General features: G+C 43.3%; 1 protein-coding gene and 1 long non-coding RNA gene across 8 annotated transcripts; one reads left to right on the top strand and one right to left on the bottom strand.

Annotated features, from left to right (window-relative positions):
- The first annotated feature begins 4,156 nt into the window (after positions 1–4,156).
- On the top strand, positions 4,157–26,506 carry CCDC34 (coiled-coil domain containing 34). Of its 7 annotated transcripts, none has more exons than XM_080983910.1 (7): positions 4,157–4,285; positions 4,872–5,104; positions 12,232–12,361; positions 12,921–13,037; positions 17,568–17,726; positions 19,280–19,421; positions 22,585–23,010. In XM_080983910.1, exons 2-7 carry the CDS (start codon positions 4,890–4,892, stop codon positions 22,794–22,796), a joined length of 975 nt encoding a protein of 324 aa, XP_080840036.1. In that variant the 5' UTR covers positions 4,157–4,285; positions 4,872–4,889; the 3' UTR covers positions 22,797–23,010. The 7 variants fall into 7 exon arrangements, with proteins under 7 accessions (XP_080840036.1, XP_080840034.1, XP_080840035.1 ...); XM_080983908.1 differs by lacking the exon at positions 4,157–4,285 and adding an exon at positions 4,447–4,590; XM_080983909.1 differs by lacking the exon at positions 4,157–4,285 and adding an exon at positions 4,487–4,590 and having other exon boundaries at positions 4,875–5,104.
- LOC308464993 lies at positions 9,441–12,224 on the bottom strand. Its single transcript, XR_013980212.1, has 2 exons — positions 11,550–12,224; positions 9,441–11,109 (listed from the first exon to the last, which is right to left on the bottom strand). It is a non-coding gene; the product is annotated as an uncharacterized lncRNA (long non-coding RNA).
- Positions 26,507–26,784: the final 278 nt, after the last annotated feature.

Raw genomic sequence — 26,784 nt, 5'->3', positions numbered from 1 at the left:
TTATTTAGCTTGTACAAAATATGGGATGCTATCAATCTCGTATACTGTAATTTTTGTAAGCCTAAATCATTCATAGTAAAATCAAAGAAAATCAAAAAGCAAGAGAGAAGTATCCTAGAGTTTTGTGTGTTTATACTTTATACCTCTTAAATTCAACTTACAGGTTTAAAATGAAAATTCCTGCTGGAAATATTTAATTTATGGTGTGCATGAGTAGTGCTAACTTTGTAATGTTGCTGTTGGTTAGGAAACAAACAAAACATGCCCACAGATGCCAAAATCGACCAGTGTGATAAATATTCACCCTAACCCAGAGTGCTGTCTGTGCTAAGATGCATAGAATTGTAATGTTTGCTTTTCTGGCCATTACTGCAGATATATGTGGTGCATGTAGAACTGCTATCTCTATTAGAGTGACTGGGGAAGCCTGTTTTGTGCAATAGCTCCACATGTGTGTTGAAATCTCTTCTATCTGCAAGAATTAGTTTCTGCTACAGAAAAGTAGCATTTGAAAATGATATTGCCAACTGAAATGAGGCTCAGTTGTGTAACTACCAAATCAATTTTAAGTTTAAATTATTAGTTTATAACAGGATGTTATGAATGTTGGAATCTTTTAAAAGGTGTTATATTAAATATACACACATATACACTGAATATGTTGCTGAAAAGTATTTTTGTGGAATTCATGAGTTACAACTTTTATACAACTATTTATGCCAGTGATGTTCATGTGAAAAGAAATCAGTTTCTTCATCAGTATTTGACAAATAGCATATTTTGGTTTATAGGTATTAGATGTTCTGCATTTCAAAGAAAACTCTAAATTTCACAAAATACATAGCTCTGTTTTACAAAGGTGTTTCTATTTATAAATGTGCCTACATTAATAGGCTATTGCATAAAACTAATTTCAAAATAGAGTTCCCTCAACTATTACTGGAAAAAATGCTTTAAGTAGCTGTTGTTACACAGAGAAAATGTTAAAATGACATTTTCACGTTCTCACATTTTATATTCAAAACATTTAAAAAACAAAATTCTCTTGTATACTCTGATATTGAAGGCTTTAGTTATTGTCACTGAAAATAGCTGAGATCACAAGTAACTCCTCAAGGACTTTAAATGTTTAAAAAATGGTTCACCAGGATCTTGTCATATTCTCTCCTACTTGTGGACAAAAACTTTTTTACTGGGTTGTAATCACATTGTTGCATAATGGATGGCTAGATGTTCTGTGAATGAAATCCTTAACAACAATCTTCTCAACAGCACTTTAAAATGTTTCTGCTTGTATATTGATACACTGCAGGTTGCACAGCTTAAAAGAACAGGCTTTTCATGGTTCCCATAACAAGGCAGTTCATAATGTTAAAACCACAATCCACTCAAAACAAATGTTGCAATCAATTGAGCTCCATTTTAATAAGTGAATGAAGTGAAATCATTGTTGAAGAATAGGATAATCATATGGGGAATTTGTATAACACAAGGGTTTATCCACTTATCAGATTTTAATATAAAAAATGATGCTTATGATCATCAAAATAGTGCATATGACAAAATGAAGGGAGAATTTGCAGGCACGTTATTGCGTGGCTGGTGCCAGTGGGGGCAGGGGCAGCACCCTGCAAACAAGAAGCTTGCCCCTCCCATTTCTAGACTCGTGTCATTAACATATTGGGATAGCTCAGTTGGTAGAGCTGTGACTCAGTCTCAGGGTCTTGGGTTTGAACCCCATGTTGGGCCAAAGATTCCTGCATTGCAGGGGGTTGGACTAGGATGACCCTCGTGGCCCCTTTCACCTCTTACAAATCCGATTCTAAATACACTGGCTGTTTGTCTTTTGGATAACTTAACATTTAGGACACAACTTGCCCACCTAGAAATATACTTTGACTTCTGTGTGCCACCATGGGTGGGGGTTTTTTAGTTTTAGTTTTGTACTACACTGCCATAGATAAGAGATCTGCTTCCCTCTATCACTGCACTTGTGTAGTCTTGAATGGGGTCAGAATATGCCTGGAGAGGGCATAGTAGCTGCCTAGCAGTATGGCTTCCTTTGTCCTAGTAAATTGTCAGACCAGGGCCACAACACTGGCAGAATAGCTAGTTCCCAAATTGCACCCTTTTCCATTTGCCTGCTTTATCTCTAGCATTTAAAGCTCATTTTACATGTGACATTGACTGTGAAATAAAACTTACCCATGCGGCCTTCTACTCAGCTACTGACTTGTTCAAAGGAGATCTCTTCCAATAGGTGTACATCATTATTACTGCAGAGGATGATGGCCTAGGCCAGTGGCATGATGGTGGGTTAAGTCATACCCCTACCTGCTGAAGACCTAGAAGATTAACCAGATGCTGTCTAAGGAAGTCTCTCGCTGTTGCTACAATTTAATCTGGACTAAGGGTGAATTCTGCTTAGGCAAACATAAAATAAAATACTGATGGGTTCCCAAATTGGGGACTCCATGCATTAGTTACTTACTGTATTTTTCGCCCCATAGGACGCACTTTTTCCCCTCCAAAAATGAAGCCCTCCAAAAATCGTGCGCACCGACCCCTCTCGCTCTCCAGGCTTCAGGAAGCTATCCGCAAGCCTTGCAAGCCCGGCGGGAGTTCCCGCGGGCTCACAAGGCTTGCGGGCAGCAGCCTGCAGCCCCGGCGAGTGTCCGCAAGCCTTGCGCGCCCAGCAGGAGGTCCCGCCAAGCGCGCGAGGCTTGGGGCGGCAGCCTGTCGCCCGAAGCACGGGGAGCCCTCCGGAGGGCTCCCCGTGCTTTGGGCGAGTGTCCGCAAGCCTCGTGCGCCCGGCAGGAGGTCCCGCCGAGCGCGCGAGGCTTGGGGCGGCAGCCTGTCGCCCGAAGCACTCTGAGCCCTCCGGAGGGTGTCCCGTGCTTCGGGCAGGTGTGCCAAGGCTTGGGGCGGCAGCCGCGGCGGAGGGGGAATAAATGTTTTTTATTCATTTCCCCCCCAAAAAAAACCCGAGGTGCGTCCTATGGGCCGGTGCGCCCTATAGGACGAAAAATACAGTACTCCTGAACTGAACATACCTATTGATTTCTATTATAAGCAGAGATTGTGAAGCAGAAGTTGTACTTGTCCCCACAGCTATTGGTGGGCACTACTGGCATTGCATGATGGCTGCTGATTTCTCAATTTTCTATACTATTTTCTATACAATTACTATTTTCTATACATCACCATGGCCTCCAACATTTCTCTGATGAAAATAGGGACGTCCTACTACTACTACTACTACTACTACTACTATTATAATTATTATTTACACCACCCATCTGACTGGGTTACCACAGCCACTCCAGGCTTTTTGCTGTATTATATTGTCGGTTCCATAATCCATTGTACCAGTCATGCCCTGAGAATTCTGAGCCTGTGTTTTTATTTATGGATAAAAGGCAGCATACAAATTTAAACAATAATAGGTGGTGGAGCTGGAAAGTGACACCTGTTGCCCTGGAAGATGGTCTTCCTAATTTAAGTTTCCCAACTGCAGTAAAACCCACCCAGCATCGCCACCAGTGCTGAGGGTCCCACCCCTCCCCATCCCCTGGGTAGTTGCAGTGGCCAAGCTTTGAGAGAGATCTATTTAAAAATCCAGCATTACTTGGTTTTATTCCTTACTGAGATGTTCCACTGAATGGTTTTGTTTTTTTAAAAAATGAATGCATCTGTTTTTTATGGATGGGTATTTTGGCTTAGCATATGCAGATTTCCCTCTCTTAATCAGGGCCGGATTTAGGTTTGATGAGGCCCTAAGCTACTGAAGGTAATGGGGCCCTTTATATGTCCAGCTGTCCTTTGTCAGCAATATATGCTATATAGTAATTTATGGACCTAATAGGTATCTAAAGCCGTTTGCAGATAACAAATAGGAGCCTACACAACACAAAACACTCTTGCTGTATGTAGGTTTTATTCTATTTATTTTTTATCTTACTTTTTGGAAATGCACATCGTTTGTTTTTTTCCTTTAATTTTTTTGAGGGCCCCCAAGAGAGTGGGGCCCTAAGCTACAGCTTGTTTAGCTTGTACGTAAATAAGCATAGTCATTTTATTGCGCTGCTGGTGGCTTGTCCACCGGGACAAGAGGCAGCCCGACACGCGCTCCTTATGGTTCCGCATATTCTGAGCCCTCCTCCTACTAAAAAGAGCTGCTCGGCCGAGGCCGGGCCCTCGCCGACTCCAGGCCCGCGCGTGGCTGAGGGCGGGGGCGTTTCTGAAGGAACAAACTATAGTGACGGAGGCGGCGGGCATTGTTGAGGTAATTCAACCAAGCGACGTGGGGCGGGGCTGTGGAGGGGAGGCCGTTTTGGTGTTTCGTTTTGTTTTACTAATTTCGGGAAAGCTAAAAGGGAAGAGGAGACGCGGGAGGAGTAGCCGGGCCCGGCTCCCCTCTCTCTCTGAGGACAAGAGAGCGGCGAAAGAGGCCCTCAAGGCGGGCAAGCGAGCCGCCGGCGTCGCCGTTGCCATGGCGCCCGTTGCGCGTAGTGGTTGGCGGAGCGGGCCGCGCCGCGGGGACCGCTGGGAGCAGAGCAGGCGCTGCGAGTTTCAAAGCGGCGGCCTCAGGTAGAACGGCCGATCTCTCGGCGTCGCTGTCCTCGGGGCGGTTGGGGAGAGAGCGCGGCAGCGGCAGCGGCGGCGGCGGCGGCGGCGCGGCCTTGGGGGAGGGAGGTGCGGCCAAAGGCCGGGGGGCCTCGGAAGGATGGAGGGCGGGCCGAGCAAGGCCTAGTAGTTGGTCCCTGGGGAGCTGAGGAGGTGGGAACAAAGAGGTTGGGTCCGGAGCTCCCTCAGGTGCGGAAGGCGGTCTTGGAGAAATGCCCGCCGCTCATTCTCACGTTCCTTCCTAGCAGGTCCGTGTCAGCGCCATGCCCACCTCCGTGCCCCCAAGTAGCAGGCGGGGGGCAGCCTATTCCACCCCACCCTCCCCTGCTAGCTCCGACGACGAGGGGGCCGGCAAGTCTTCCTCTTTCTCCCTGATCTCTCCGAGTTTCCACCGAAGTTTCCACCGAGCGAGGCAGGAGGAAGAGGCAACATCAGCTAGCAGGGGATCAGGCATCCCTCAAAGGATAAAACAGCATAGGTAACGTGTCGCCCACCCGTGCTGCAGCTCTTAGGCCCTGCTCAAGTGGCTTTGGATTATTTCGTTGCTCAGTATGTTTACATACAGTAGACCTGCAACTTACACGCGTTTCGCTTGTGCACTTTCAGCTGTAGGCGCTTGAGGAAAAAATTAGAAAGGGGGCAGCTGCCCCGGGGGAAATTTGGCAGTCCCACCTGCTATCGCACCCAATGTGTTTTGACTATATTGATTTTGGCGTTATGCACTATTGTCAAAACATAACCCCCATGTAAGCCACGGGTCTGCTGTACTTATTGCTGTTGCTGTTTAGTCGTGTCCGACTCTTCGTGACCCCATGGACCAGAGCACGCCAGGCACTCCTATCTTCCACTGCCTCCCGCAGTTTGGTCAGACTCATGTTTGTAGCTTCGAGAACACTGTCCAACCATCTGGTCCTCTGTCGTCCCCTTCTCCTTGTGCCCTCAATCTTTCCCAACATCAGGGTCTTTTCCAGGGAGTCTTCTCTTCTCATGAGGTGGCCAAAGTATTGGAGCCTCAGCTTCACGATCTGTCCTTCCAGTGAGCACTCAGGGCTAATTTCCTTAAGAATGGATGCATTTGATCTTCTTGCAGTCCATGGGACTCTCAAGAGTCTCCTCCAGCACCATAATTCAAAAGCATCAATTCTTCGGCGATCAGCCTTCTTTATGGTCCAGCTCTCACTTCCATACATCACTACTGGGAAAACCATGGCTTTAACTATACGAACCTTTGTTGGCAAGGTGCTGTACTTATTGCTTAATACCAAAGACAGTCCCTGCGTGTTTACTAAACAGCAAATGCAATCTGTGCAGCAATGAAACTGAGATACTACAGTATAATACGGTGCAATATCACATAAAACTACAGTACTGTGCAATAAAGCAATACAAGCCTTTAAATATCTCTGCCTTGAACCCACTAGAATAGCAACCCCTTTTGAACTGTATATCATACCGACATGAAAAGTGTTCTACATGCAGAATTCCCTCAGATTGTGGTTGGCAGACTCGACACATGGGTTGCACAACTAGGGATTTGTGGCACGACAGGAGCTGGAGGATCTGTGGAGCTGGCTATGATGTAGCCAGATGTCACCTTCCTGTCCGGGTGGTCAATAGACTACAGGCAAAATCAGACAAGGCACTGGGGCCTTCTGTGTACCTTAATTCATTTTGGACTAGTATTACCGTATTTTTCGGACTATAGGACGCACCGGCCCATAGGACGCACCAAGTTTTCAGGGGGGGGAAATCAAGGAAAAAAATATGATTTCCCCCCCGCAGCTTTGGGAGCAGCGGACAGGCTGCACGCAGCCTGTCCGCTACTCCAAGACCTTCTCCCTGCTTTTGCGGGAGGTGGCGGAATTCCCCAACCTCCCGCAAAAGCCCACAGGAGCCCCGCGCGACTCCTGCGGGCTTTTCGACCAGGAGGGAGAAGGGACTGAAACGGCCAGTCAGTCCCTTCTCCCTCCTCGGGGAAAAGCCCCCAAGAGCGGCGCGCTCTTTAAAGGGTGCGCGGCTCCTGCAGGCTTTTCTAGGAGGTGGGGGAATTCCCCCACCTCCTAGAAAAGCCAGCAGAAGCCGCGGAGCCCCTTTAAAGAGCACGAGGCTTTTGCGGGAGGTGGGGGAATTCCCCCATCTCCCCCAAAAGCCCGCAGGAGGGAGGAGGGACTGACTCGGCCAGTCAGTCCCTTCTCCCTCCTTGGGGAAAAGCCCCCAAGAGCCGCTCGCTCTTTAAAGGGTGCGTGGCTCCTGCGGGCTTTTCTAGGAGGTGGGGGAATTCCCCCACCTCCTAGAAAAGCCGCGGAGCCCCTTTAAAGAGCGCGCGGCTTTTGCCTGCTTTTGCGGGAGGTGGGGGAATTCCCCCATCTCCCGCAAAAGCCCGCAGGAGGGTTGGAGAGTAGCGGGAGGGCGTCGCGCGCCTTCCCGCTGCCCCCCATCCTCTGGGGCTGGCGATGGGGGAAGCGCTGCTTTCCCCACCGCCAGCCTCGAAGCCGGGTTGGAGGGTAGCGGCAAGGCGTCGCGCGCCTTCCCGCTGCCCCCCATCCTCTGGGGCTGGCGATGGGGGAAGCGCTGCTTTCCCCACCGCCAGCCTCGAAGCCGGGTTGGAGGGTAGCGGCAAGGCGTCGCGCGCCTTCCCGCTGCCCCCCATCCTCTGGGGCTGGCGATGGGGGAAGCGCTGCTTTCCCCACCGCCAGCCTCGAAGCCGGGTTGGACGGTAGCGGCAAGGCGTCGCGCGCCTTCCCGCTGCCCCCCATCCTCTGGGGCTGGCGATGGGGGAAGCGTTGCTTTCCCCACCGCCAGCCTCGAAGCCGGGTTGGAGGGTAGCGGCAAGGCGTCGCGCGCCTTCCCGCTGCTCCCCATCCTCTGTGGCTGGCGATGGGGGAAGCGCTGCTTTCCCCACCGCCAGCCTCGAAGCCGGGTTGGAGGGTAGCGGCAAGGCGTCGCGCGCCTTCTCGCTGCCCCCCATCCTCTGGGGCTGGCGATGGGGGAAGCGCTGCTTTCCCCACCGCCAGCCTCGAAGCCGGGTTGGAGGGTAGCGGCAAGGCGTCGCGCACCTTCCCGCTGCCCCCCATCCTCTGGGGCTGGCGATGGGGGAAGCGCTGCTTTCCCCACCGCCAGCCTCGAAGCCGGGTTGGAGGGTAGCGGCAAGGCGTCGCGCGCCTTCCCGCTGCCCCCCATCCTCTGGGGCTGGCGATGGGGGAAGCGCTGCTTTCCCCACCGCCAGCCTCGAAGCCGGGTTGGAGGGTAGCGGCAAGGCGTCGCGCGCCTTCCCGCTGCCCCCCATCCTCTGGGGCTGGCGATGGGGGAAGCGCTGCTTTCCCCACCGCCAGCCTCGAAGCCGGGTTGGAGGGTAGCGGCAAGGCGTCGCGCGCCTTCCCGCTGCCCCCCATCCTCTGGGGCTGGCGATGGGGGAAGCGCTGCTTTCCCCACCGCCAGCCTCGAAGCCGGGTTGGACGGTAGCGGCAAGGCGTCGCGCGCCTTCCCGCTGCCCCCCATCCTCTGGGGCTGGCGATGGGGGAAGCGCTGCTTTCCCCACCGCCAGCCTCGAAGCCGGGTTGGAGGGTAGCGGCAAGGCGTCGCGCGCCTTCTCGCTGCCCCCCATCCTCTGGGGCTGGCGATGGGGGAAGCGCTGCTTTCCCCCACCGCCAGCCTCAAAGAGCAGACTCTCCTGGCTTCAGCGGAAGCAACGCGAAGCCTCCGGAGCGCAGGCTTCGGAGGCTTCGCATTGCTATCGCTGAAGCCGAGGAGTCTGCATTCGCTCCATAGGACGCACACACATTTCCCCTTCATTTTTGGAGGGGAAAAAGTGCGTCCTATGGTCCGAAAAATACGGTATCTTGTGCTTTGCCTTATAGCATACTGGTCAAAAAACTGATCACTGTGGATTTACATAGATGTTGCATACTACATTCTACATAAAAATGCATTATGTATACAATAGTTGTGCTTGAAATTGTTCTTTTAGTGTTAGTGCAGACCTCCCTTGTTATTCATAATAAGGAAAGCAGCCTGAAACAGATGTGGGCTGTGAGAAAGCATGTGTGAGTAGAAGTAGATTTGGTTTGCTGAGGCTTAAATTCAAGCCCATGCTTCATCCTGTTCTTATGGACCTCTCATAAAATAAGACAAATGCTTATTACTTTAAAATTGTAAGAAGCAGTAACTGAAAAAGGATTCAGTCTTTACTTCTGAGTAAGGAATATGCACCAATTTTGATGCATTCATGCCCTTCATATTTGACAAATGGTGTATTTGTTTAATACTTTAGCATTCATAACCAGGTGCAAATGTAAAGCTCACTTGAATTTAGGCAAGTTGTGATCTCTCAGCCTAATCAACTTCAGGAGGCTGTTAAGAATTGTAGAACAGCAAAGAAAATACTGTAACGGAAAAATACATATAAATTAAACATGGATAGTTTCGTTTGTTACACTTTTGGTTAAACACTGGTACCTCTGGTTACGTACTTAATTCGTTCCGGAGGTCTGTTCTTAACCAGAAACTGTTCTTAACCTGAAGCACCACTTTAGCTAATGGGGCCTCCCGCTGCCGCCGCACCGCCACCATGTGATTTCTGTTCTCATCCTGAAGCAAAGTTCTTAACCCGAGGTACTATTTCTGGGTTAGCGGAGGCTGTAACCTGAAGCGTATGTAACCTGAAGCGTATGTAACCCAAGGTACCACTGTATACCTGTTTGGGCTCTTATTAAGCCACAGAAAGCCTGGGTATTAAAATAATAGAAAGCAACAAGACCTCCATTCAAGGCTGGCATGAAGAAATAGTGAACCTGGCATCTTATTTAAACCCCCCCCCCAACATTTATATACCACTTGATTGTAATGAAACTTGAGTTGACAAAAACAGTAAAAGTATCAGTAAAAATAAATATTTAAAATATTCAAAGAATGATTAAAATCAGCGATAAGATAAAACCAGATTAAAACACCCAGCTAGTATGTTACCTGCAAATAGTAATATTTAGTAATTCTTTCTCTTATCCTCCCTCCAAAAAACCCTGTAGGAAATATTGCTAAAGATACCTGAGTGTTCCTGGTCTAAGTTCCATTACATATTAACACCATACCCCTAAGCACATTTGCTCAGAAGTAATCTCAGGGAAAGATGGACTAAGATCTTTTAAAATTTAAAAATGCTATGAGACACCAGTGCCTCATTTTTTTCTATTTAAAAACTAAGCTAAAATAGTAAATATTTATTTAACTCTTCTAGTATATTGGTATTAGAAAGTCTGTCAAAATGAATCTTAGTCCGGGCATTAGTGAGAGTATTGTATTTTCTATGGCATGTTTATATCAAAGGTAATAGCTTTGATCTTCGACACAGAATAGCTTTGATCTTGAACATACTTTCTCATACTTCTGAAATATTAGTTCAGTGTACAGTGTATGTTAAATGGGTAATATAATATGTTGCTGATTTGTAGGCCTCATTAAGTAGTTTGTCTAGTTGACTAATTATTAAATATATTAGATTTGAAAAATAAATTCATAAATTGTGACTCTTTTAGAAAACACAGGAATATGAATACACTGGCTATTTCAAAAAGAGCCCAGTGACTTTCAGTAACATTTTGATGTTGAAACCTTGCCAAGCAATGCTACATTATGTAGACATAGCCCACCTTGCTATGTCACAAAGCCCCCAGTTAGTACATTATAGCTCAGATAATCCTGAGTATTGTATGTGTGTGTAGCTTGTCACATAAAACTGAATTTAGTTATTTAAGAACTATATTCATAAATTGAAAGTCTTTATATGTGAGATTATACCATAAATGTAATTATTTAATGATATCTGATTCCCACCTATCCCCAGGCCTTAATGGTTAATTATCTGGTTTAGTGAACAGGTTGCAGTCCTGAAATGCATTTTTCTGTGCTGCTTTTGATAGGCTTTCCTCACTGTGCCTACCAGTGTCAAATAGCTTCTTAGGTTCAAGCTACATCTTAACAACTATGCAAGTCAATTTCAGTCTCTTTGTATAAGTGAAATGAGGCTCTGTGATTACAAGTTTCAACAGAGGAATATATTTCCCTTCTTACTGCTCAAGTTGTTCTCCAGCTGCTTTTCTCCCCTTGGGGAGAGGATTTTAAACAGAAACACAGCAGAGAGGATTAACCAGTGTCTTTCTTTCCACCTTCCCATTTTGCTCCTCCCCAGCCTCTAATTGTGGCCTTTAATATAAAAGTCAAGAGACCAGTTGCATTTCCATACTGTATTTTACTTTGGTTTTATGGTTTTATTTTGTACTTTAATATTATTGTATGTCATTTAGAGAGCTTTGCTGTTGTGCATCATAAACATGCTTTTAACTAAGAATAATATTGATACAGTTGTTAAAATAATGTTAAACTGTACACTCTAGATGGTGCTGCCTTTGATAATGGTTTGGAAACTGTAGTTAGTACAAGTTCGGAATGTGGTATTTACATTCTTAACTGAGACTTTGTGTTATGATACTTGTAGGCAAGTGTCAGGCAACTGCCATCAGTGCCAGAGGGAGAAAGCAAAATCCAGGGGGATTCCGGAGAGCGTCCCGGGAGTGGGAGAGGCAGCCCATCTTCTGGGGAAGAGAATCAGCGTAGCACCAGTGGAGAAGGGGGGCAGATGGGGGAAGCGGCGAGGCGGTCCCATGACTCCTTGCCGGGGACCAGCGGGGAGAGTAGAGGTCCTCCGCTGCCTACGCCCTCCTTGCGCAGAAGGCTTTCGCGCAGAGAGAGGAGGAAGAGACTAGGCGTCAAAGAGCTTCTTTGCTGGAAGAAGTTTAAGAAACGCCCACTGACGGATTCTGCCAGCGATTGAGACAGCCACGGGTGAGTGGCTGTCCGGACAGAACAGGTTCACTCAGGCAACCCAGCCAGGTGTTTGCACCGGCTTACGCACGAGCAACCCCTAGAACCATTACAGCAAGTATTAATCAGGTTGTATTGTTTACTGGTCCATATCTGGGCCCAGTTTTTGGTACTGGTCTTGACTTTTGAAGCTCTTCACAACTTAGGATCAGGATCAGACTGATTGAAAACTATATTGTCTCCATGTGGACTGTTTACTTGTGCTTTAAGATCTTCAGTAGATGGCATTATGTCAGTGTCCAGCTGTCTGAGGCATAGTGATGGCTATCAGGAGATGGCCTTCTTTGTAGTGGGTCCATAATCTAATGGTCTCCTCAAAGAAGCTCACCTAGTGCCTACTTTTTTGTCGTTTCAGCATGCGGCCAAAGTCCTTTTATTTTTCTAAATCTTCTAGTCAAAACCATAGTCCTTCAGATGTTTTTTACTTGGTACCTTTTAATTCTACTGTTTTTCCACTGCTGGAATACTTTGTAGGTTAACTGTTTTTGTGTTTTTAAATATAATCTTTCAGACATTTTTATTAAAGGACATTATAAAAGTATCTTAAATATTATACTTTGGTCCTTGTACTTCAATGAATTTTAAAATTAGTTTGTCAGTTTTAGGAATTGCTTCCAAGCATACTGTACAAAAGAGGAAGATGTACATAATAAGACATCCTTGATACCATTAGCTAGAAAATGGCATTCCCATAGAACACTGTCTAATTTGGTACCTGTCACTTCACAGTGCAGACCATTTTAAAGATACAAAAAGGAAAAATCGGCCAATTGTGGAAGAAAATCTCTCGCCATGGGAAGAGTGGTTCCTTTCCAAAGAGAAAGAGTTACGTGCTCGACTACAAGAACGAGCTATGAAGGTGAATACTTAATATAATTTACATTTGACAGCAGATTGCCAGGCATCAAAATGTACATTTCCCGTATTATTTGTGAAAAACAGATTTGGATGATTTATATTGCTCCATATATTGCTAACTGAAGCCATTCACTGGGTGTTGCCACTGTCACATGCTGACAGCTTTTAGGAGCAACAGCTGAGAACTGATTGTGGGGTGGGGTGGATGAGGACCAATGATGGGCAAACTACTCAGAAAAAGCACAACATGTCTCCCACCAGAGATACCACTGTTAAAGACAACTTTGGCCCTTTATACATGAAGAAGTGTCTCCAGCCCCATCATTCCCCCTGTGGAATTCCCTCCCATCAGATGTCAAGGAAATAAAAAACTATCTGACTTTTAAAAGACACCTGAAGGCAGCCCTGTATGGAGAAGGGCTGTTTGATGTTTTACTGTGCTTGATATTTTAATTTATTGGAAACTGCCCAGAGTGGCTGGGGCAAACCAGTCAGATGGGTGGAAAAATAATAATAATAATAATAGTAGTAGTAGTAAAGTTTTGTTGTTGTTATTATAGGAGGTGAATCAGGAAAAGGAGAAAAGGAGGGAAAAACAGGAACGCGAAATTAAAAAAAAGCTGGCTGAAGAGAAGCACAAAGAATGGGTCCAGAAAAAAAATGAAGAGGTGAAAAGGGTGAAGAATTCCATAGCTTTTTTTCTTAAATAATGTCTTACATTTTTCACATAGCCAGTTATTTCCTTTTTATGTGTACTTGGCCTGGTCTAGGAATAACATAAATTACCAAGCTATCATAAAGACTGTTGGATTTCATGCTAATACAGATATTTTTTTCCACATTTTTTTCATAGTTCAACAGGAATGAATCGCTTACTTTGTCTACAGGGGTCTGTGCTTAAAGCTTGACACCTATAATGTCAGCGGCAGTAATTAATACAAGTTTATTAAATGGCAGAATATCTGAGCAATCCTACAAATGTCTATTCAAAAGAAAGTTCCATTAAATGGCACTAATTCCCAAGACTGGGTTGAGGACTGTAGCCTTAGTATTCTTCTAGCTATTTTTAATATCAGTAGGCACATCAGTCCTATTCCATTCTGTCCACTTTCAGCATGGAAGCAGACTTAAATATACTCGATCCTGTTTCTATACAGAAAACAAAACTACTCATAGGGTGGTCCAGGGGCTACCTCTGAGTCTGTTTTCAATTTTAAAGGTAATTCCAAGTAGGGAAGCCATTATTTATACAGTCTCCCTGAGAGTGATGGCATGTCATAAATTCTGATGACTCCCAGTTTTGCCATTTGCAATGCACAACAGCAGGAGAGGATGCTCATGTTCCAGATGCTATTCAGGTGGCTGGAATTACCATTAAAAAATGAAAATAGACTCGGAAGCAGCCCTCAAACCCATCCTGTTGTGGAACCTGTAGGAATGTGGACTCAAAATCCAGTCTGCTTATTGGTCCAGGTGGTTCACATCAGGTGAGTCTGCTTCAAAACCAGTTTGCCAATTCCACTCCATACCTCCTTTTGAATAATGAAAAGTTATATTAGACTGGTATTGTGTCTTGTTGAGATTCAGAGTAGTCTTACTGTAGATATTCAAAACAGATTAAAAGCATACTGGTTTTGAGAATATGTATGCTAATACTAAATAGTCACCAGGTCACAAACCTTATTTTAGTACATACCGTATTTTTCGCCCTATAGGACGCATTTTCCCCCTCCAAAAATGAAGGGGAAATGTGTGTGCGTCCTATGGGGCGAATGCAGGCTTTCGTTGAAGCCTGGAGAGGGAGAGGGGTCGGTGCGCACCGACCCCTCTCGCTCTCCAGGCTTCAGGAGAGCTCCACCGCCAGCCCCACAAGCTCGGGGGACAGCGGGGAGGCGCAGCGCCCCATCCCGCTGTCTCCCGACGTGGTTTGGAGGCTGGCGGAGGGCTTCCCCCTCCCCTAGCCGCAAGCTCCCAGAGCGATGCTGAAGCTGCCCGCAGCTTTGGCATCGCTCTGGGACCCGTTCTGGGGGCTGGGGTCAGGGGAAGCTTGGGCTTCCCCATCCCCCAGCCGCGCAAGCTCCCAGTGCGATGCTGAAGCTGCCCGCAGCTTCGGCATCGCTCTGGCTCCCGTTGTGGGGGCGGGGGTTGGGGGAAGCTTGGGCCCCGCGCCTTGGGGGGGGGATTTTTTTTTTTCTTTATTCCCCCCCCCCAAAAAATCTAGGTGCGTCCTATGGGCCGGTGCGTCCTATAGGGCGAAAAATACGGTACTTTATTCTATAGATATGCAGAGCTAAAGGAACGTTTGTCCTTTCAGTCCACCACTTCCTCACCATATGCAAGAACAAAAAGGTTTTGGCATAACATTATTTAAATAAATTATAAGCTTGCCCTTTGAAGCAAAGTGTGGTAGTTTGAGACTAGAATCAATTAGACTGACCAAGTGAAAAATGTTAACTCTTGCAGGGTAAAGTCCAGGGTAAAAAATTAGTTCAGTTTGAAAGTAGATGAGCTTAGGTTAATATACTCTTTGCATGTTGTATTTTATCTTGGTGGCTAGCCATTTCAGGCAACATTGTGTGGAAATGTGGGGTATACATTTAAATAATAAATCAGTAATAATACCTACAGCAGCACAAGTACAGAAATGTTTGTAAAGAAGCACCTTATGAATAGGTGCTCCAATTTTATTGCTTCCTAAGCTGGCATCACCAGCTCACAGAGGAGGTTGACAGTGATGTGGGAAGTAACCACTGCTCCTTCAGAGCTTCATGTGGTACTCCTTTGCAATGATTCACTAGTGGCATGTGATTGGACCATGCTACATCAGATCCCAGCAGATCTGCATACCAGTTGCTGGAAACCACAGGAGGGGAGGTTGCTCTTGTGTGTGCTTCCCATGGGCATCTGGTTGGCCACTGTGAGAACAGGATACTGCACTAGATATTTTTTTCCACAGACTCTTCATATGTTCTTACATGTACTTACTAGTATCATAGAACAGTGACATCTGTTTAAACCATAGTAGTATAAACACTTCAAGCGCTGATTTAATTATTGTCAATTTGGAGAAGCTGATACTAGCAGATGAGGTGTACAGTGCATGTTCAAACAGGGAAGGACAGCTGAATGAATTAGAATTTCCTCATGACATAGAATGGCATCTGAATAAATGCCAAGCAAAATGGTTAGCAGGATTATAAAAAAGGGATAATGACAAAGGTATTTGGTTTATGCATTGCTTCAAATCACATTAGAGGGTGGGGTAAGTTTTGTAAAGGTTTTTCTTAAGAGAAGAATCTTAATACGGTCCGCTCACCCTTGAATATCTTGGCCCAAACTACTTTCATCATTTATAATATAACCACCTCTCTGAGAACTCGGAGTAGTGTACATGGTGTCATCCCTCTCCAGCATTGCTTGTGCATCAATTGGCTAGGTTGACAGCTATTGACTCAATGTATCTTGGGGAGGTTCAAGGCTGAACCTGTGACTTAGCAGTTGAAGTCCCAACACTCCAGCCACTACACCAAACTTACTCTTCTTTACGTTTTGTATAAAGGAAACTAGTAGGCACAGGAAAATAAATGAAAGCGTTCTTAGTGCAGTGTTGAAATTCTTTAAAACAGTAATGTGTACGTCAGTGGAATCATTACTGTTTTATTAATCTGATCTTTTTTTATTTTCCTTATTTATTAAATTTCTATACCACCCTTCAAGGATCACAGGGTGTTTACAATATAAAAATACATACAATAATAACAAACTAGCCTGGTATATGTATGCATTGCTGCTGTTTGCAAGTGCCACTGTTTGCAGTAATGAATGTTTGTAAAGGGTAGAAGGTATTGTAAAGGTATTGCATTATCCCCCTATTCCTTTTAAGTTTTTGATAGAAATAAAGTTGAAAAGGGGTATGCCTGCAAGCTTCATTTGTTTGTATTATCTCTAATAATGTTCTTGGGTGGAGTAGTGGGAACTGAAGTCTTTCATCCTAAGGATAACTGGTATTTTTAGAATAAATTAATTTGACAGAACTCTGTGATTGTCAATGGCATTAAAGGGTATATAAACTCATCAGTAATTTAAAAAATAGATCGTATCACTAATGAAGACAAGATCAAAGCATTTTTTCTGAGAAGCAGACTGAAAACACATCTGTATTTTGAAGTGTAGACATGACAAATATGTGGCTTTCTAGTTCTTTTTATCAGGACCAAAAACTCACTGAGGTAATGGGCTGTCTATACAAGTTGTATTTTTCTCTTAACTAATAAATTGTGGAACAAATAAAACTTTAAACAACATTTAATATGATATTAATCATAGAAATAAATAGGCAGAATTGAACCAGGGTCTCCATGCCAATCACTCTGAAACAAGCCTGAGCAGTGGGAAGAACTTGATTTAGGGCCTGACACACCCTTTTATGTTCCAGCCTGTGTTCTGGGTTCCCCTTGGCTAATCTGGGCATAAGGCCCTTTTCCAAGAAAATGTGAAGCCAAACAATCTAGGCGGTCTCTTTCATGAAGCATGAGTACATTGGCAAATACTTATTTCACAAACCAGTTTATTAATTTACAGGGAACATAATAACTCACAGCATAAAAAAAAAAATTACTTACACTTTTATTGAAGATTGTCAAAGGCAGCTAGAGCTTTCCGTTATTTAACTGGTCCTTTTGTTTATAGTGTCCAGAGGTTGCTGAATGGAGTTATCTGTAGCTGTCCATGCTTGGCCTAGCTGCAGGTAACTCATCTCTTCATCTGGATAACCATCGACAAGCTGGTCATATCTCTTTCACTGTAAAAAAAACAACACAAAAAAACAACAGCAACACACACACAAAGAAACCATCAACTTGAGTAATCATATCAAGACTTTCATACCACCTGTGCAACATTCATGTGAATCAGTAGTGTCAGTACAATGGGAAAGCACAGTGTTTCCAGATACCAGGAGCTATTCACATTTGAGCTGAATGCTGCAAGAAGAATGACAGAAGGCACCTATCTGGACCAGTGAATTACCTTTATCTGGGTTTTACCACTTCAGTAGGTCAGGATGCCCATAAATACTTAGTGTACAAGAAGAAAAAATCTGCAAATAGAGAACAAGGATATGAGGGGAAAGGGTTCTAGTCTAGTCATCTTTTTGTAGGAGTTGTTATTACTGCTCTCTCTTATATGTTTTCTATTATTTTCTACAGGAAAAACGGGAAAGGGAACTTAAGCTCAGCAAAGAGATGGCAGAAAAAGCAGCCAAAGAACTTGAGAGAGCACAATCAAAGGAAAAGTCGCGAGAGATGTATCAGGAATGGCTAAAGAAAAAGAAAATGGAAGAAGGTCAGAAGAAGAAGGAAGAGAAGGTAATTTTTATCCCAGTTTTTCATTTGAAGAGATGCTGATCTGGTTTTGGTTGCTCTTAGAGGTGTAACCCACAAGGGTGCTATTTTTCTGTTGTATCCCCACATTCCCGTTTTGAGGATTTTTCTTATCCTCTACTTTGCAGCTTGGCTTACTTGATGAATTTATCTGTATAGCTTTGTTGATTAAGTTAGTCTTGGAATCATAGAGAAATTTATAGCATACTGCATGTGCAATATTGTAATCGAGATGTCTTTCAGAGGGATTAATGGGTGATGAAGATGTATGCTAACGTGAGGAGTAATCCGTTTTTGTTGCAGAAAAGGGACTGGGGTACAGTGAAGCTTGTGAACGTTGCAGTGTTATCGAAGTTTATTAAATGCACACTTCATTTTCTAGCTCCCCTTCATGGTATAACTGTTATCCACAGCTACATAAGAATCACAGGATTTCTAAAAGAATTGTGTTTTTGTTCAACTGGCGCCAGTTTGTAGATTTTGCAGATATACGGATATACCATTCTCTGAAAGTTGTATTTTTAAACCAACAACATATCTTGTTGGACTGATATTGTGATGCAACTGAAACATGTTACTCCATAACAATAGTAATAACAAAATTTATATAGTGTTTTTTGATTGTTCACAGCCTTCCACCCATGTATCATGTCAGTAATCTGGACGCAATGCAAGGGGTTGGTTTTGACCTTTAAGGTCCTTCACGGCTTGGGACCAGGCTAGCTGAAGGACTGCCCTTTTCCACATGTACTTACCTGGACCCTGAGATCTTCAAACATCCTTCTCCAAGTGCGCCCACTGAGTGAGGTGTGGCAGGTGGCTATGGGAGAGGGAACCTACTTGGTGGTAGCACCCTAGATGTGGGATGTTCTACCCAGAAAGGCTCACCTGGCACCTGGTTTATTCTCATTTTGGCACCAGGTGAAAATCTTTTTTTATTTTCCCAAGCCTTTTAAATCTCTTCTGGCATTAAGGTGTTTTAACTCTACAACTCATTTCTTTAAGCTGTATTTATACTTCTAGTATCTTATTACTGAATTTTAAATTGATTTCTTTCTCAATTTATGCCTCCCCGAGAACTTTGTTATAGGGTGTCCTCTAAATACTATAAATAAACTCTTCTTTAAGGTAGGTCAGTAACATCTCCATATTACAGATTGTAGGACTTAAATAATTGTGTTCACCTGGTGAATTCATTGCTGAGATTACATTTGAATTAGGGAGAGGATGCTTCACTACACTGTGTCCTGATAGTACATTGGTGGCCTTGTTTTGTAAATCATGAAAACATACATGAAACTTTTGAAACACCAAATGCATAAACCAGCCAAAATTAGAAACTTTAAAATCTTGTTTATGTCAGTGTTGGAATTAGAACATGAGTTTAAATCTTTCAAATTCAAATCAGTAGGATTTACAGGTGCTTAACTATAATGTATTGTACCCAGAGTAATTGGTTACAGTGGTGAGGTAATACATCTGGAAGAAGACAGTTGTATTAAGACATTTTGGCATTCTTGGCTCTTTTCCTTTTGTAGGAGAAGGAAAAACAACGGGAAGCTGAACTACAGGAGAAAAAAGAAAAATCAGAGCAGATGTTCAAAGAATGGCTGCAAAATTCCAAAACTAAGCCCCGCCAAGCATCAGCTGGCTGTGCCTCTGCAGATGGGAAAGATACTGGTTTGTATCTGTACTAGACAGACTAATACCGTCTTCATAACTTGTGTAGCAGGAGCAGTATTCTGATACTTTTACTATTTATTTTTGAATATTTTGTTTTAAATGTTCTTCTGCTAGAATTCCTTAGCCATAGATGTGGATACAGACAGGCCACAAACAGTAGATGTTGCCCCACATTAAGGAATGTGTATATTTGGTCCCATTCCACACCCCAAATAACTCAAGATTATATCATTGGAAATCATCTACTTTTGAAAGCATTCATTTTGGTCAGTAGAGTTCAGTAAAATATACTGGCACATACATTCTTGTTCTTTGCAGTGCCTATTCTTCCAAGAATGCTCTTCTATTCATATATTTATTAAATGTTTAATCTGCCTTTATACTGATTAACATCTTCCAGAGTTGATGGCAGCCTCCTCAATTAGAGAAGACTCCTTGCTGCAGAAGTTTAAGCTAAACTTGTGAGCATCTGACAGAAGCCATGCAGTGCTGAGGGGAGCAAAAAGCAGTTCCATAGTTTCTTTGCACTCACTTTTTCTCTTCACATGAGTAATGACTGAAGGGGGCTAAAGATTATGGTTTCTGCCTGCACCTAAAACATTGGGCCTTATCGTCAAACCTTTCAAGGCAAATGTAGCCACCACCTTTGAGACAGATTCATAAGTTTGGACCTCAGCTCATGATAGGCCTATTGAAGGTTTTACCAATGAAGAAAATTGGCCTCTCTCATATCGGCCCAGATCTAATTTTTGTGCAGTGTAGAAGTTGTCTTTGGGTAGATATCCTGAGTCAAGTTATGCAGGCTTATGCCCTGTTGAAATCAGTTGGCCTGACACCGTGTGCATGACTCCAGCCTGCCTACCCACCCTTGATCCTATTTTCAATAAAACACATCCTGTTACAGCCAGAAAAGCATATTTGTTGTTTCTGGCCTTATTTTTTTTTCTAGAAAAAAATAAGCATACTTGTCATTTAAACGACATTTCTTTCATAGTTATTTGCCAAATGTGTTGCACATATAAAAATGTTAACCTAAACTATTTGCTGGGAGAGGCTGCTGTTCCTTTTGAACGCTAAACAGCACACCAGACACAAAACCAGTTGCTGTTTTGCTTTGGTTTGATTATAGATAGGGGTGCATACTTCTTTCATGCTTTGTCTTGGGACATTGTTACAGTACTTGCAGACAGCTGCTGTCACTTGTCTAAGTAATTTATTAAAAATATTCTTCCCAGTTTTGTTCACAGTAGAGAACATATTCCAGACTTTGTTTTGACCACTCCAATGAAATGTATTTACATTTCTTTCCAGACAAATAGGATTGTTATGGCAAAGGCACCACATTCCTGCTGCCATAATTTAGGTATAGCCCATGCAGCACGCTCTCCTTCTCTGATAAACAGTGATAAAAATTAAGCAATGATGAAAATAAACTGACCTTTAACATTGGCATTTTGGGTAGCAAATTCAGTACTCTCACACTGGTGAATGGAAGGAAATTGACAGAAGAGGAGTTTTGTGTCTCTTCCTGTGCCCCTGAAATTGTCTCTGGAGGGTTGGAGTATGACATAGATCGCTTGGGGAGGGAGGTCACCTAAAATTGGGCAATGCACCTTGCTCAAACCAAGCTCTACTCACACGTGATGCCTCCACCCAGTTTTGTGTGACTCCCCCCTGCTCCCACTGGCAGCCTCCTGTGCCTCATGCCACTCTGTTTAGGAAAGTTTCCTTACCCTCCAGGGAGCGATGACAGCAAAGTTCCCTTCCATGAACTTTCTTAAATTCATGGAATATCAGGATCCGAGACACTGTTCATTATACTGCTGAGATCTACAGAGTGGAAGTATATTTGTGTATTTATTGTCCTGTAAATTGCCCAGGGATGTGTTAAAGACATCCTTAAAGGCCATTGTAAGGTATCGTGAGATCTCAGTTGATCTTTCAGGTGAAGAAAGTTAAATAGGATACAGTATAGGCCAGCTGATCCCTTATTTGTTACAGACTATAAAATTGTATATAAAGTACAGTGGTGCCCCGCAAGACGAATGCCTCGCAAGACGGAAAACCCGCTAGACGAAAGGGTTTTCCGTTTTTGAGTTGCTTCGCAGGACGAATTTCCCTATGGGCTTGCTTCGCAAGACGAAAATGTCTTGCGAGTCTTGAGATTTTTTTTTTGCTTTCCCCCCCCTTTATCTAAGCCGCTAAGCCTTTAATAGCCTTTTAGCAGCTAATCCGCTAAGCCTTTAAGCCTTTAATAGCCGCTAAACCGCTAATAGCGCTAATCCGTTAAGCCGCTAATAGGGTTGCTTCGCAAGACGAAAAAACCGCTAGACGAAGACACTCGCGGAACGGATTAATTTCGTCTTGCGAGGCACCACTGTATAAGCTCTGAAAGTGAAAATAAATCCTGGTTCATTGAATGTAGGAAAGGAACTATGCAGACTATAACTGCTGGAAAGATTTGTAGTCTTAGGTAGATGGTACATTTAAAAAACCCAAAAAAACTTTTGTGTAAAATTTCATTAAAGTGTTAGAGTTCTTGGGCAGAACAATCATAAGCTGGTGATGGGGGATGCTGTGCAGAGAGAGAAATCGCTACTTCCAAAGTGCTGGCAACTTCTGCAAGCCACCGGGGGGGGGGGGGAGAGATATGGCTTACTTATTTATATCTATTTTGCATTTCAATGACACTAATGAAAGAAGAAATAAGCCAACTCTGCAGATAGCATTCTTTCTCACTTTGGGTGGAGGTGTCAGGAGACAATGGAACTTTAGACAGCTCCAAGGTCTCCCTGATACAATGCTGACATCTCTCCCTGTGTCTGGTTCTGCTGTGATTGGAGAACCACTTTCAGTAAAGCAGTAGCCGAGCTTTCCACTCCTGCACATAGCAAAGCTCTGCCTGCACAACTCCCTCTTTGCCTGCAGAGAGGTGGATCTACAGCATCTTCCAGCCCCTCGGCTGCCCTCCCATGAAGCATAGAATGATCCCTGAATCTTAACTTAGAATGACTAACCCTGCAGTCTTGTCTACTCAGAGGCGAGCCTTTCTTTGTTCAATGGGTTTTGTTCATAGGTAAGTGTGTAGGATTGCACCCTAAGAAACAATGTTATGGCTAATAGTTTAGATTGAAACACTGTGCTTCTTTAAACATTCCAGGCTATCCAGAAGGAAGTACATATCCAGCTCCAGCCTTTTACAATCCAGTCCCTTGGAAACCAGTTCATGTGCCTCCTCCCAAGGAAGAAAAGTATGTTTCAATGAAGAAAAATAAGAGGCCTAAATCCAGTCACACATATAGACCTTCTATGCCTTTTCATAAATCCAAAAGCAGTCTTTATATTGGGTCATTGTGCAGAATCCAGAGATAGTTCAGGGCTCATTTTTATTTTAACTTGGCCTTATAGTGTAATTTATGATGTATTACTGACAACATTTTGTGAACAGCTATCCTTAATCGTAGGCAAATGTTTTTGATTTTCTTGTTAAAATAAGGCACGCAGGACACAATCAGTGTCATTTTAATGTATTATGTGTGATGCATTGTGAGCCATATTTTAAACAATAAAAAGTAATTATTTTCAACCTTTCCCTAATATTCTTCTACTTTAGGTACTGTATTTGCAGATGCAACTTCTAGTGCTCCTGTGCTTAGTGTTGAGATTGTTGCTTTAGAAGTTTATAGTAATGTCAGAGTAAGAAGGCATATCTTTTCTAAAAGTGAGATTTTGGATTTAAGCTCATTTGGGCCTGTTAACAGCTGTGGGACTATGTGTGCTTTAATCTAACTGTACTTATGTAACCAGTTTGCAGAGTGTGACGTCAAGGAACTTTCTGATACCACTTCTGTTAAATGATTTGTGAAATGCTCCCCTTTGCTCTACTATAACCTGCTATGGATAATCAAACAGTATTTATTTTATGTAGCACTGTTGTAGCTTTCCAGAGTGTACTACATTTTCTGCTCCTCTTGGCTCTCTTTTGGTGAATTTTAAATACTAACTACTTCTTTGTGGATTTTTAATAAGTAAATAGTGATTAAAAAAAGGTAAAGGACCCCTGACAGTTAAGTCCAGTCGCAAACGACTCTAGGGTTGCGGCACTCATTTCGCTTTTGTAGCCAAGGGAGCCAGCGTTTGTCCGCAGACAGTTTTTCCAGGTCATGTGGCCAGCATGACTAAGCCGCTTCTGGCGAAGCCAGAGCAGCACACGGAAACGCCGTTTACCTTCCCACCGGAGTGGTACCTATTTATCTACTTGCACTTTGACGTACTTTCGAACTGCTAGGTTGGCAGGAGCTGGGACTGAGCAACAGGAGCTCACCCCATCGCGGGGATTCGAACCACCAACCTTCTGATCGGCAATCCCTAGGCTCTGTGGTTTAACCCACAGTGCCACCCATGTGTGGCTTATTTAACAGTTTTGAATACGTCCTCCTTAGTGCAGTGCTTTGACAAGCATTTTTTTAAAAAAATCTTTATTTTAAATATAAAAGTAAAGATTTTTTAAAAAAATGCTTGTCACAATAATATAACAAAAACAATTACTAGAAAATGCAATTAGTATTCTTTCTGACTCTTTTTGGCTGCTATTTCTGTAACTATGGTGCTACCTAGCCTCCTGTATATTGTGAACTATATTCCAGTCATATTTAATATTCTTATTCAGACTAAACCCCTCTCCCAAGTGGCTTGTATCTTGTTGCATCTTTTAGAACCATAATCTGTTGTCTATTAATTAACAACAAGAGTGTCTTCCCCAAAACTTTAAAAAGTGGTTAGAACATCTGTAGGCTTATTTAGTTGTTACTGTACAGATTGTTACTGCTCATTCAATCCTAAATGCAGAAAAAGCAAGCCATTTCATCAGAATCTGTTCTAAACAAATAACTAGGCCCGGAGATTTTGGGTGGAATTCAGCATTGTGCTGAGGAGATCATTGCCAGCACAAGTATTTCAGCTTGCCAGATGGGAACAATCTCCTCCTGCTACATGCACTGTTCTGGGGTTTCTCTTGACCCCCCGAAGCAGATACGGGGATAACACATATGGATGAGAGGATGGCATGTCTCTTGCACTAGCAGAACTTACTGTGCTGGCTTCCACTATCTCTACAATTTAGTTGAATCTGGTGCATTAGCGCTTCTGTTCCTTTAAATGTGAGATGATAATCTGCCTGTAATGCCTTCTTATTCCTTTTAACACTGGGATGGGGAACCTTAGGCCTGGGGGCTAAATATGACCCTTCATGCCTCTGTCTGGTCCTCAGATTCACCCAAGCAACTCCCCTCATCAGCCCTGTTATGCACCATCAAGCACTTTTGCTTGGTAGGAGTGCGTCTTTCAACTCTCAATGCTTTTTGCCTACCTGGTTGGAGGATAACAAGGGATAGGTGGGTGTAAAGAATAGTAGTCTCCTGTACAAGGGTAAAATTCACATTTATTGCTCTGTCCACTTTTGCCTCCATCCCATGCACCACTGGCATTTGACTCCCAGAAGGGAATGTAGCCATACATTTCTGCAATTTTGATCCATTTCTTATTTTGATTCATTTGTGTGTAATAAAGGGGGGGGGGGGGGGAGAGAGAAAGATTTTCCAGAAAGCAAAGTTTATAAACATCTAAATATTTTTACCAACTAGTATATTTTTTATGTTTTTACAGTTGTAGTACTGTGTTTTTTATGTTGTAGTTTGCTTGTTATTTTTTCCATAAATGCAAAATTTATAGATCTCTAAAAGTAGAAAAACTAAAGAACTAGAATATTTGTAAAATATAGTCAGAGTAACCATTTTAAAAACAACAGAATAATTTCATGCAACTTCACAAAATTACCTCTATTTAAAAAACTAACCAACAATATAATTCCTTTTCTCATTTATTTTGTAAGTAGTCATTTCAAAGAATATAAAGTTTCATAACTCAGTTACAAATAATAATAATAATAATAATAATAATAATAATAATAATAATTTATTTATTCCCCAGCCACTCTGGGCAGCTTCCTAAAAAATATTAAAATACTATAATACATCAAACATTAAAAGCTTCCCTAAACAATTTGCAATTTGCAATTATGAATATATAATCCGTACTATAAGCATCAAAATTAATGCTTAAAATTTAAACATGACTTTTTTTTACATTTATTATTTCATTTCATTGTCTTCTGCAGTTCATATAGCTCTGATTCGGCAACCCACCAAATAAGCGGTTCACAAGTTCTAATGCTTGTTTTCCAAGAAAGATGAGTCATAAAGAATCATTAAATCATAGTCCTGGGTCTACTCCAGCTTGGAGGGAGGCCTAGGCAAAATGCCTTTTCATAGGCGTCCCCCCTCTCAGTCAACCCTGGCAAGCTTACCTGGCAATGGGCAGCAGTACGTACTTCAAAGTGATCAGCAATTAGGTCAACCTGACATTTAATGCTTCCAACAAAACATTGCTTTCAGGAATTAGTGAAAACACTTAACTAGTATTGTTTGGGGCACCAAGTCAGAAATCTTTTTGGAGGTGGGCAGCAAGGGGCTGGCAGGGCATTTTCAAGAAGGGACCCTGATAGAGTGCTGGGGCCCTGGCATCTGCCCAAGAATGCTGGGTGCTAACATTCGCTCTGAGCAGGGATGTGCATTACTTTCCATCCTTTACTCCATTTCACTGACTTTCAAATCACTATTGAACTGATAAGTCTTCCACAAATATCTGCATAAGGAATACTGTATTTTCAAGATCATGGAGACAGAAGGTAACTGTTAAAAAAGTAGCCGTGTAATCTCTTATTTGTATCATGCCAGTATTCAGAGAAAGGCTTCTGTTTGGGTAGTGTTTGGCTGCCTTTTAGGGATTAGTTTAATGACTGTTGAAAGCTTATTTTTAGTATGTATATTAAGCAGGGATCATTACACTGGTTCTCGTAGCTCATTGTTTACCTGGTCTTTGTAATTGCAGAGTTTCAGTCTCAACCAAAGTTCGCCTGTTTGGGAACGATGAAGACGTGCATCGGACATAAGGCTGTTAGTCACTAACTCCTCTGCTTCCCACACCATAGCATGCATCAAATAAAAAGAAGGCATAGCACAGCATTACAGTGAGTGGTAGCATTGATGGGGATGTGTAGACATAGGCTACTGTATATAGAGACCTGTTTACATTATTTTTCTGATATGTAGATTCAGTAAACACCTGGTCTTAGCCTCACGTTGCTCACTCCCCGTGGCTCATATGCCATGAACAAGTCTCCCTCATCTCTTTGCTGATGCTCCTGAGCCAAGGAGAAAGCAAAGTAATTGTGTTGTGTGATTAAGCAGTATCACATAATATACCTCCTAAAATATCCATGTACTTGCCTTATGTGGTGATT

This window comes from Podarcis pityusensis, assembly GCF_964106645.2.
Source record: "Podarcis pityusensis genome assembly, chromosome: 1".
In the NCBI taxonomy this organism is placed as follows: domain Eukaryota; kingdom Metazoa; phylum Chordata; class Lepidosauria; order Squamata; family Lacertidae; genus Podarcis; species Podarcis pityusensis.
Note: the sequence above shows the minus strand (reverse complement) of the source record. Positions and strands in the feature narration are given on the sequence as shown.

Bases quoted from the DNA above. Each gene is read 5' to 3' on its own strand.
- CCDC34 (XM_080983910.1), top strand. From the start codon at position 4,890: ATGCCCACCTCCGTGCCCCCAAGTAGCAGGCGGGGGGCAGCCTATTCC. The intron at 5,105-12,231 runs GTAACGTGTCGC...GTCACTTCACAG, and splicing joins CAAAGGATAAAACAGCATAG to TGCAGACCATTTTAAAGATA. The intron at 13,038-17,567 runs GTGAAGAATTCC...TATTTTCTACAG, and splicing joins AAAATGAAGAGGTGAAAAGG to GAAAAACGGGAAAGGGAACT.